The sequence below is a fragment of the Conger conger genome, chromosome 8 (genome assembly GCF_963514075.1).
Source record: "Conger conger chromosome 8, fConCon1.1, whole genome shotgun sequence".
Lineage (NCBI taxonomy): Eukaryota > Metazoa > Chordata > Actinopteri > Anguilliformes > Congridae > Conger > Conger conger.
This window is the reverse complement of record NC_083767.1, coordinates 2,927,697-2,940,196: the sequence shown is the minus strand read 5'-3', so window position 1 is coordinate 2,940,196 and position 12,500 is coordinate 2,927,697. Positions and strand designations below refer to the sequence as shown.

The 12,500-nt window shown below is 47.5% G+C and overlaps 1 protein-coding gene across 2 annotated transcripts in view; it reads left to right on the top strand.

Annotated features, from left to right (window-relative positions):
- tmem117 (transmembrane protein 117) overlaps nucleotides 1-8,211 on the top strand; it is a 53,494-nt gene extending 45,283 nt beyond the window's left edge. For both annotated transcript variants that reach the window (XM_061250821.1, XM_061250820.1), the window contains 3 exons: nucleotides 64-223; nucleotides 5,127-5,256; nucleotides 7,186-8,211. In XM_061250821.1, coding sequence (XP_061106805.1) covers nucleotides 64-223; nucleotides 5,127-5,256; nucleotides 7,186-7,847 — 952 coding nt within the window. In that variant the 3' untranslated portion in view covers nucleotides 7,848-8,211. The remainder of the gene's footprint in view (nucleotides 1-63; nucleotides 224-5,126; nucleotides 5,257-7,185) is intronic.
- Nucleotides 8,212-12,500: the final 4,289 nt, after the last annotated feature.

The following is a 12,500-nucleotide window of genomic DNA, read 5'->3' as shown; positions in this document are numbered from 1 at the left end:
CGCAAGTCTAAGGCCAAGTATGGATGAAATCCGCAGCTGAACCCACCTCATGTCTCCCCACAGGACGGTTCTGATCTCCCTCACGTCCGTGGTGGTTCTGGTCATCAGCACGGACTGGATCAGCTGGGACAACCTGAACCGAGGCTTCCTCCCGAGTGACGAGGTGAGCCGGGCCTTCCTCGCCTCCTTCATCCTCGTCTTCGACCTCCTCATCGTCATGCAGGTAGGGCTCCCCGCCGGCCAATCAGAAACCAGTTCTGCAGCACTCAGCTGATGAAGTTCTTGGCCACTTGGCTGCTTAGATTCGGGTGGTTTGATCGGCTACATTGCTACTCAAATTGTAATTTTAATTTCCAATTTCTATGTTTTACATATCTGGTATCAGATTTATTTACACATCATTTTGAGTTTCCAAAGTGTCATATGTTGTTACATTAGTACATTTATTTAAGTTTTTCGCACTGTTCACATGATACCTCTGTTAATCGCTATCTTCACATAGATTTGTTGAAAAGCAGGTTTCCCTGTTAACTGTTATGAATTAAATATTTGTGATGGTTGTGTTGACAACACCAGCAGCTTGGTTTGGTTCTGCTGGTGAAGAGATTCTTTCGGAATGTGATCATATCTTCTGATAAATTATACAGAGCTCTCAATGTAAACAGCCTGCACTGTGATTAATCCTCGACAGAAAAGCGGAACAAAAACTGACTAATTACCATATTCACCAACAGGTTACAAGGGGCCAGGCTAGCTGCTAATCAAGATATGTAGTAGAAAAGTAAGCATAACATTTAGATATAGAACATGTTTTCTTTTCTCCAATAAATAATCGCTCTAAATCTATCCAAATGAAAACCTTCTGGGGGAAAAAAGAAGCTTCAACTGAATTGGAAAATCGCCCGTCTGCCATCTATCATGGTTGCACTCCAGCCGGCCATGCCGGTGAAAATGATTTACTTTTTTTCACCACTCGAGTGTATCTTAGCTGCTCAGAAATTATACTGGCTTCTCAAGTTCAAAAAGGTTTCAGCATGATTAATTCTCCTCCTCACGGCAAAACAAATTCTTATTTACTTATAATTGGCAAGGTATCCGCCAAGTTTCACGGCGGTTTTTCTGTCTGAAATTGGCCCAATGTTTCCAGTCGACTCTCTCTGCTTCCGGTGTCGCATAAATCATGTGTAAACTTGACGTGATGACACACTCGTTTAGCTCCCATTCCGTCAAATTACCGCGCCGTGAGTTAAGCATCTTCCGCGTGTGTTTTTAAAAGCCATTTCAGATTGATTTGTTTACGATCGCCGTCTCTATTTCCTGTCTGGAGTAGCCTGCGCCACACGGGTTTATTAGCGTTATTTATGGTTTCAATTAGTCGGCGCGATTAACGGCGGTAGAGCTGTGCAGTCAAAGCTTCCGGCTTCACATCCCAGACAGGCGCTCCGCCTGTGTCCATGCCCGGAATACCCAACACTTCAGCCGCGCCTCTAATATAAGACTGACATAATTAAAATAACATTTCATTTCAACGGACGAAAACGGAACACTTGATCTGCTCGAACTTAGATGCGTCCTGTACATATTTCCTATTTACAAGCATCACTGTGAGAAATATGGATTAAAAGTAGCCTAATTGTTTATGTACATTCTGTACATGATCTTTCTGTCTGATGTGACTTGCAGCTTCTTGGGATCCGTGAACGAATGGCGAGGGAGCTTTGTGTACAAGGAGCGTTTGCGTCTTGAAAATTGAGAATCTGAGTTAACGTCGTAGACGAGTTGCTGCATGTTTTGGATGTGGTCTCTATCAGGGTATGAGGATTAGTACCGGAACAGGGATAATGTGTAAACAGCCAGATCATCTGTCAGGGGCTCTGAATACAAATGATCCTGATCAGGGAGGTCTCACGGTTTTCGTGATGAGAAATACTCAATTTGAAGGTTTTTGGATCGGTCCAAACCCCAGGAATCTCCGTGGACCTGGGTTCGGCAGTCTTGTGGAAAGCGTTTGGTGGGAACCATCCTAGGCTAGGGGCATGAGTCATCACTGTCTGTGCTCTCGGAGGGTAGCAAGGGAGGGGGAGAGAGAGGGAGAGAGAGGAAGGGAGGGAGAGAGAGGGAGGGAGGGAGAGTGAGAGGGAGGGAGTCAGAGAGTGAGAGAGGGAGGGAGGGAGGGAGAGTGAGAGAGCGAGGGAGAGAGAGAGATCGATAGACTGTTGATGTGAATTACAGTGTTGTTTTCCCCCACAGTGTCCCATGTCAGACTATGTGCGCATTGTTTATTTATGACAATCATAAAGCCAGGTATTCTAAGAGGAGAGAGACAGAAGCAGGAGTGAGTGGGAGAAACAGATAATGGTTTCCTTATTTGTTTATGCTTTAGTTATCTGGTAAGTTGGTTAAAAACATTCACTTTTACAACAATGACCGTGGTAAGAGGTGGATATAAATACGCAGTGAAAACTGGCTCCTGGGCAGCACATCTCTGAAAATTCAGTTTTAAAAGCCAATGAGTGCAGGAGCTAATCTGAATGAAAAACATATCCGATAAGTGTAGCTTCTTTCAATAAGCTTCTTAAAAGAAACAATGTCATGATCCTGATGAATAATTATGTGATTCATCAGGGGAAACAACTCAACATGTACTGTGTGGAATGTTAAAATATTTAAATGCTTTTTCAATTGTTTATTTTCTCAAACATCAGATGTCTCGCAAATCTGATGGGGTATGAAACGCTGAGACGGACTTTATCCCAAATGTGAGGGAGGGAGAGAGGGAGGGAGGGAGAGAGGGAGGGAGGGAGAGAGGGATGGGGTACCTGTGAGTACCATCACAGGTTCATAGGTTCCGATACACCAGTGATATACACCCATACATCAGATCTGATAAACAGAGAAAAGTCTTTGAATCCGAAACATTCATCCATCCATTATCTTAACCCGCTTATCCTGATCAGGGTCGCAGGGGGGCTGGAGCCTATCCCAGCATACATTGGGCGAAAGGCAGGAATACACCCTGGAGAGGTCGCCAGTCCATCGCAGGGCACACACACCATTCACTCACACACTCATACCTACGGGCAATTTAGACTCTCCAATCAGCCTAACCTGCATGTCTTTGGACTGTGGGAGGAAACCGGAGTACCCAGAGGAAACCCACGCAGACACGGGGAGAACATGCAAACTCCGCACAGAGAGGCCCCGGCCGACGGGGATTCAAACCCAGGACCTCCTTGCTGTGAGGCAGCAGTGCTACCCACTGCACCATCCGTGCCGCCACAAATCCGAAACAATTAACATATGTAATTAACATAACATAACATGGCCAGGCCATTTAGCCCAGCAATGTTCACCTTTTCCTTCCACTAAAGTATACCTACTGTTTAGTTTGCCTAAAAGTTAAATAGTATCTAGCACCTTATCAAGTCTTGTCTTGAAAACCCCCAGTGTTTCTGCCTCCACTACATGTCCTGGCAAGCTATTCCACACAGTGACCACTCTCTGTGTGTGTGTTTGTGCGTGCGTGCGTGTATGCGTGCGTGTGTGTGTGTGTGTCCCTGTGTGTGTGTGTGTGTGTGTGTAGGTGTGTGTGTAAGTGTGTGTGTGTGTGTGTGTCCCTGTGTGTGTGTGTGTGTGTGTGTGTGTAGGTGTGTGTGTGTGTGTGTCCCTGTGTGTGTGTGTGTGTGTGTGTGTGTGAGTGAGTGTGTGTGTGTGTGTGTGTGAGTGTGTGTGTGAGAGTGTGTGTGTGTGAGAGAGTGTGTGTGTGAGAGTGTGTGTGTGTGAGTGTGTGTGTGACAGTGTGTATGTGAGAGTGTATGTGAGAGTGAGTGAGTGTGAGTGTGTGTTTGTGTGTGAGCGAGTGTGTGTGTGTGTGTGTGTGTGTGTGTGTGTGAGTGTGTGTATGTGAGAGAGAGAGTGTGTGAGAGTGTGTGTGAGTGAGTGTGTGTGTGAGCGAGTGTGTGAGAAACCTTGTCTCTTGTATTCCACCTGGCTCAGTCTCTTGTGTCAGAGGGATTGATGGAGGCATAGGGTCGGGGTGTCTGTCGTATATCTCTGAGGCCATCGCTCGTTCTGTCCCTGGGAGTTACGCGCGGTTCTGACCCGTCGGCACCGCCTGCAAACTGGGCCTGAGATCACCTTTCAGGAGCAGACATTACTGTTGCAAAAACAGGATCGGCAACGTGTGTGTGCGTGTGTGTGTGTGTATGTATGCATGTGTACCTGTGTCCCTGTGTCCCTGTGTGTAGGTGTGTAAGTGTGTGTGTATGTATGCTTGTGCATCTGTGTCCCTGTGTGTAGGTGTGTGTGTGTGTGTGTGTGTGTGTAGGTGTGTGTGTGTGTGTGTGTGTGTATGCGTGCGTGCGTGTGTGTGTGTGTCCCTGTGTGTGTGTGTGTGTGTGTGTGTGTGTAGGTGTGTGTGTAAGTGTGTGTGTGTGTGTGTGTCCCTGTGTATGTGTGTGTGTGTGTGTATGTATGCATGCTTGTGCATCTGTGTCCCTGTGTGTGTGTGTGTGTGTGTAGGTGTGTGTGTAAGTGTGTGTGTGTGTGTGTGTGTGTATGTATGCATGCTTGTGCATCTGTGTCCCTGTGTGTGTGTGTGTAGGTGTGTGTGTAAGTGTGTGTGTGTGTCCCTGTGTGTGTGTGTGTGTGTGTGTATGCGTGTGTGCGTGCGTGTGTGTGTGTATGTGTGTGTATATGTGTGTGTATATATGTGTGTGTGTGTGTGTGTGTGTGTGTGTGTGTGTGTGTGTGTGTGCCTGCGTGCGTGCGTGCGTGCGTGCGTCCCTGTGTGTGTGTGTGTGTGTGCGTGTCCTTGTGAGGCCTGTCCCTGATCTGTGGTTCCGTGTCGTTCTTACAGGCAGACTGCGCGGCTCTTGTAAATGTCAACATAATTACCCCCTCAGCACCTCTGTTCTCTGGTGTGACTGTGAGCAGTGGTCAACCTGCAAATGCAAGGCCATTGTTGTTATTATTATTATTATTATTATTATTATTTTTCTCATTATTATGATTATTATTATTGTCAATGTAAATGTGTTGATGTGGACTCGGTCCTACAGGACTGGGAGTGTATGTGTTGGTGTGAAACTGTGTGTGGTGTTGACGGTGAGCCCTTGGTCCTGCAGGACTGGGAGTTTCCTCACTTCATGGGGGATCTGGACGTGAACCTACCGGGGATGCCCACCACCCAGGTGAAGGTGAAGCTGCCTGTGTGCAAGAGCCTCTTCAAGGAGGAGTACCACATCCACATCACAGGTACGGACAGGTAAACCAGCTGCCTACTGCTGCAACTCCCCACACAAACACATGCTTAACGAGTACCAACTCCCCACACAAACACATGCTTAACGAGTACCAACTCCCCACACAAACACATGCTTAACGAGTACCAACTCCCCACACAAACACATGCTTAACGAGTACCAACTCCCCACACAAACACATGCTTAACGAGTACCAACTCCCCACACAAACACATGCTTATGGAGTTACTGACTCCTCACGCAAAAACATGCTTATTGAGTGGCAACTTCCCAAGTAAAAACATGCCCACAGGTAACATGATAATCGACTCCACCCCTGCACCCCTGCACCCCTGCACACCATGACACCCATGTGACATTATCCCTCTATGGTGGGAATATTTTTAGCAATGGAGGAGGATCACAGTTATATCACAGGTAAGGGCAGGTACCTGCTGGTTTTCCTCATTGCTCTTCCTTAATTTAATCGGTTAAAGCGGGCAATGACTCATTCAGCCCAGCTGGTGGATGTACAGTATTTCTGATACAGGTGATCAGTGTTCATGGTTTCAGCTGTCACCAGCCTTCCCCATTCTGAAGCACTCCTTCAGCCTTCCCCATTCTGACACGCGCTGTCTGTGTCTCAGAGACAAACAGCGTTAATGGGCCTTGTCCTGCTGCTCCACTGGACACAGCCTTAATATTGCCATTTCTCTTCAACCCACAGAATTACACCTGTGATATTAATTTATTATTTTACCCATCGTACAATGTTCTTCATTACCTTAGACTTCAACATTTTCACACTTTTATCTGTTCAAGGAGACAGGGGAGGTGTCTGATATTAGCGTTGGAATATTCCATGAAATATCCCCATCTTGCGCAAGAACAGAAATCTCTCCTCTTTTTCTTTGTCCTGATCACAGGACTGTATTCAAGTGATATATTGGCTCTGAAACACCTTTGCCGTTTCATAAAAATAATTGTGCCATTAGGGGTACATCTGAGTATTTTATACCTCATCAAATGTCTGTCTCTATTTCGTGAGGTGAGAGAAGAAAACTGGTCAAGTGTTAAATATTTGAACATTCCACACAGTACAAGTTGTTTCCCCTGATGAATTACATAACTAATCAGGGTCTGAAAATGGCTTCACATTTTCCTTCTAAGAAGCTTAACGAAATCACCCTTTATCCGATATTTGCTTTATCACTCAGATTAGCTCCTGCACTCGTTGGCTTTCAAAACTGTAATCTGAAGAGATATTATCGTGAATATGAAGACTAGCTTTCTTTTTGTTTAAATGTAAGCCCAGCTGCCAACAGTGAAACATGCGTTAACAGCATTTACCACGTTTTCACTCAACAATGACTCTGACATGACAACGACTCTGAAGGCAATCTGCCATGTTGGCCTTTAAGTGGATTCATTTCCTTTTTCCTGCAAAGTCGACTCCTACAGCAGCAATGTGAGTCCAGACTTTAGCCCTTGGAGAGAGCATTACATTACATTACATTACTCTGTGAATCCCGCATTACATTACATTACATTACATTACTCTGTGAATCCTGCATTACATTACATTACATTACATTACTCTGTGAATCCCGCATTACATTACATTACATTACTCTGTGAATCCTGCATTACATTACATTACATTACTCTGTGAATCCCACATTACATTACATTACATTACTCTGTGAATCCTGCATTACATTACATTACTCTGTGAATCCTGCATTACATTACATTACATTACTCTGTGAATCCTGCATTACATTACATTACATTACTCTGTGAATCCCGCATTACATTACATTACATTACTCTGTGAATCCTGCATTACATGTCCCTGGTGTGTGCTGCTCCTCCAGATCGCGCTACAGTAAGTACAGTAAGGGGCTTCCTCTTCATAACCGTGTGCGTTTCCCTCCGGCAGGAAAATGGTTCAACTACGGCATCATCTTCCTGGTGCTGATCCTGGACCTGAACATGTGGAAGAACCAGATCTTCTACAAGCCCTACGAGTACGGGCAGTATGTGGGCCCCGGGGAGAAGATCTACACGGTGGAGGAGCCGGACACGCTGAGCCAGTTCAACCGCAGCACGCTGACCTGGGAGTGGCGCTCCAGCAACCTGGACCCGCAGACCAACCAGACCTACGTGCAGCGCGACATGTTCCTGCACAGCCGGTTCGTGGGCACCAGCCTGGAGGTGAAGTGCCTGGCCTTCGTGCCCAGCCTGGCCGCCTTCACGCTGTTCGGCTTCTTCGTCTGGCTGCTGGGCCGCTTCCAGGAGAACGAGCAGGGCCCGGAGAACCAGGACAGCACCTACGAGCGCATCCGCCGCAAGTCCCCCTCCGAGTACAGCAAGGACATGGGCCTGACGCCGGAGGAGGTGCACATCTCCATGAGCGAGATGCTGAGGACCACCAGGCCGGCGCTGCTCTGCGTGGAGGACCCCCACTTCAGCGCCTCCTGCGCCCCCCTCTCGCCCCCCTCCTCCCCCCCCTGCTCGCCCCTGGCACACGACACGCACCCCAGCATCGTCATCGAGGAGCCCTCCCTGTCCTCCGACCCGGGGCACCCCCCCTCACCCTGAGGGACCAACCCAGACCGCTGCGCTGCTGGGAGGAGAGGATGCTGGGAGATCAGAGAGCATGATCAGAGAACATTCAAGTTCAGGAAATGAGTTGGGTAATAAAATAAACTCTCATAAACAGCAGTGTTGAACCTTGGTCCTGGAGAGCCGCAGGGCGTGCTGGGGTCCTCACTCCTGGTCCTGGAGAGCCGCAGGGTGTGCTGGGGTCCTCACTCCTGGTCCTGGAGAGCCGCAGGGTGTGCTGGGGTCCCCAGCCCTGGTCCTGGAGAGACGCAGGGTGTGCTGGGGTCCTCACTCCTGGTCCTGGAGAGCCACAGGGTGTGCTGGGGTCCCCAGCCCTGGTCCTGGAGAGCCACAGGGTGTGCTGGGGTCCTCACTCCTGGTCCTGGAGAGCCGCAGGGTGTGCTGGGGTCCTCACTCCTGGTCCTGGAGAGCCGCAGGGTGTGCTGGGGTCCCCAGCCCTGGTCCTGGAGAGACGCAGGGTGTGCTGGGGTCCTCACTCCTGGTCCTGGAGAGCCGCAGGGTGTGCTGGGGTCCCCAGCCCTGGTCCTGGAGAGCCGCAGGGTGTGCTGGGGTCCCCAGCCCTGGTCCTGGAGAGCCGCAGGGTGTGCTGGGGTCCCCAGCCCTGGTCCTGGACAGCCACAGGGTGTGCTGGGGTCCTACAGCACCTCAATAACCACCTACAGCAGCTCAGTACACATTGAGCTCCTCTCTCTCTCTCAGCTCAGTACACATTGAGCACCTCACCTCTCTCTCAGCTCAGTACACATTGAGCTCCTCGCCTCTCTCTCTCAGCTCAGTACACATTGAGCACCTCTCTCTCTCTCAGCTCAGTACACATTGAGCACCTCTCTCTCTCTCAGCTCAGACACTCTCCCATTTTACACTGGAATAAAACACGGACCCTGCGGCTCTCCAGGTCCAGTGTAGCAGTGTGACCTGGTCTAGACATGCAGGTGTTTTCCACTCATGAATATAAATGGAGTTGTGACCCCCCCAGCTGTAGAATGCAGTGGGTGCGATTATATCATCTGTGCACTAATCTTACTTTCCCACAAATCCCTGCTGGATTACCTTCACAATGAAGATAAATACTGTGAATCGGGATGAAGACTTGGTCGGTTTTTGGGGAAACTAAAAGTCCACTACTTGATCCTGGAGTGCGTTCACCCCCGGTACTATCTTCTTTCTTTTTACACTTTTCTAAGAAACTATTTTTAAGCCCCAATACGGGGCACTGATTGGATACGAGTACTGTACATTACCCCATTATATTTCCACAGGCATAGAGGTCTTCTTGGTGTGTAATTTGTATTTTTTGTTTTTCGATAATGCCGTGGTGTTGGTGTCTCAGTGGAAAGGAATCGGTGTGGTAGGAAACACCGTGCGTATGTTGGGTCATGTTTTTGTGCCACTCGGGTTGTGCATAACGTGTGCCTTGATTTATGTGTTTATTTATTTATTTTAGCACTGTCTCTGGACAGTAACAGGAACAGGAAGTGAGGTCGAAGGTCAGGTGGCTTTACTGAACAGTTTCAGTGCCTTGAGGGGACAGTCAGACAGAGGATGCGTACGTCACATGAGGGCAAACTCATTCAGAGCTCATATCCAATATTATTTAATAGTCCTGTATGATTATTAATATGTGGGTGGCACAGGGTGTTTTGTTCCCTAAATGTTTTAATTATTGTGGCCATAAGAGAGTACAAAATGAGAATACAGATTATTTTATCATACTGTAAGCGGTAACAACGGATGAAACTTCCCGTTTTGCTCTCACACACACACACACACACACACACACATTCGCCACATAGTGTCACCAGTTTCATGATTTCTATGGATTGGTTGATTTATTGATTGATTGACTGATAAGACTATGGCAAATGTACATGTATGTGTCTGTGTGTATACAGGGGGAATGCACGTTATAGCCATAGTATCATCAATCAATCAATCAGTCATGCCGTACAAATCACAAAACAGATGACAATTTTGATCTTTTGTTGTTTGCAATGGAATTCTTGTTTCACAATGAAATATATGTCTGTGTAACACGCTTCTGGTGCTACTGTGCAGCAAAATGCAAAGATAAACATGGAATCACACAGGAAGTCTCGATCAATAACTGTACATCATCTTATCAGTTATCGTCTACTTGTATTCTGTGTGTTTTGTTTTCTCCCAATAAAAAAAAACTCAATGCCATGTACAACTTCACATTATGCAAATCTGAGTGAAGTTGTTGTGTGCAGTATGTTGGATATGAAAGACATTGATCACAACACAAAGCCCAGAGTTCACTCAAATCCTTCACAAAATTAAGATATGGAAAAGGTACTAAATTATATCAAAATATTACATATTTGACTGGTTGTAGTCCATGATTTAATCTACTGTGTTTACCTTCCCCTTTGCCCAGATGGTCATTTCTCTCCAAGCTGTTTGATTTCACCGTACGTGATTTACATTACAGTACATACAAATGGTAAATGGTTGGCATTTATATAGCGCCTTTATCCAAAGCGCTGTACAACTAATGCTTCTCAGTCACCCATTCATACACACACTCACACACCGACGGCGATTGGCTGCCATGCAAGGAGCCGACCAGCTCCTCAGGAGCATTTAGGGGTTAGGTGTCTTGCTCAGGGACACTTCGACACAGCCCGGGTGGGGGATCGACACTAGGGGCCCCATACAGCAAAAACAGACACTAGGGGCCCCATACAGCAGACACAGACACTAGGGGCCCCATACAGCAACAACAGACACGAGGGGCCCCATACAGCAGACACAGATACTAGGGGCCCCATACAGCAGACACAGACACTAGGGGCCCCATACAGCAAAAACAGACACTAGGGGCCCCATAGAGCAGACACAGACACTAGGGGCCCCATAGAGCAGACACAGACACTAGGGGCCCCATAGAGCAGACACAGACACTAGGGGCCCCATACAGCAAAAACAGACACTAGGGGCCCCATACAGCAGACACAGACACTAGGGCCCCCATACAGCAGACACAGACACTAGGGGCCCCATACAGCAGACACAGACACTAGGGGCCCCATACAGCAAAAACAGACACTAGGGGCCCCATACAGCAGACACGGACACTAGGGGCCCCATACAGCAGACACAGACACTAGGGGCCCCATACAGCAGACACAGACACTAGGGGCCCCATACAGCAGACACAGACACTAGGGGCCCCATAGAGCAGACACAGACACTAGGGGCCCCATACAGCAGACACAGACACTAGGGGCCCCATACAGCAGACACAGACACTAGGGGCCCCATACAGCAGACACAGACACTAGGGGCCCCATACAGCAGACACAGACACTAGGGGCCCCATACAGCAGACACAGACACTAGGGGGCCCATACAGCAGACACAGACACTAGGGGCCCCATACAGCAGACACAGACACTAGGGGCCCCATACAGCAGACACAGACACTAGGGGCCCCATACAGCAGACACAGACACTAGGGGCCCCATACAGCAGACACAGACACTAGGGGCCCCATACAGCAGACACAGACACTAGGGGCCCCATACTGCAGACACAGACACTAGGGGCCCCATAGAGCAGACACAGACACTAGGGGGCCCATACTGCAGACACAGACACTAGGGGCCCCATACTGTCATGCTGGTGACATCAGAGGGTGACATTTTGTGGGAGTTCATGTGGAATTATCTGCACAGCTGCCATTTCTTTGATCTCCTTTTATTATTTATTTAATAAATAAATATTATCATGATACAGGCCAAAGGCCGCTTGGACTAGTAAAATCCCTGCAGACGAATCTCACAAACTAACTTCCCTTAACCTATTTTATTTATTTTTAAGATAAAGAGTGTCTGGCTTCAAGCCTACACGCTCTGTCAGTCAGGCGGACCTGCGGTACAATGGTGACCAGTTTAAGACTCGTGATTCTCAAGGGACTGAAATGTTGATTCAACGGACAAAGAGAACCGTAAGACTCCAAGAAATCCGGTCGACTGGAACACGAAGCCTTACAGTGTGTCCTTGGATGGAAAAGATGTGTTTTTCGTTTTGTTTTCTTACTGTCTGGGTCTACACTACAGCCGTTCCTGGCTTCCCCGTTTCTCATTGGTCTGAGAAATAAGATATCGATTTATTTCCCCGTGCAATCAGTGCGGAAAAACCACAGAGGCAAATGATTTAAAGGAATAATTAAAGGTGTAAAGACAAAAAAATAATTGCTTTGCGGTCAAGTGGTATTAGTGAGCTCAAATCCTAGGGTACTTCAGAATTGATTCCGTGCGGAAATTTTGTTTTGTGCAATAATTAATTCCATGAACAATACAGAAATATAAAACCTGAACAACACGAATAATGTGACCGTGATGGTATGATGCAACACACTGTGCAATACACACTATATATTGCAGATTTTATTTGAGTTTAAAAAGCAAGATTAACTCCATTATGTTACCACTTGAAAAGGGAAGAGACTTAAAAGGATTTAAATGTTTCAGAAATATTGTCAACTTCAGTTCTCACACTATACGCTCCCATTCTGTGCCAGACAAAAACCTTTAAACCGCATGTTATCCTTTGCTCCCCGATTTAGAGCGCTGAATTCGAGGCTTTAATCCTCCTCGCGGCTGA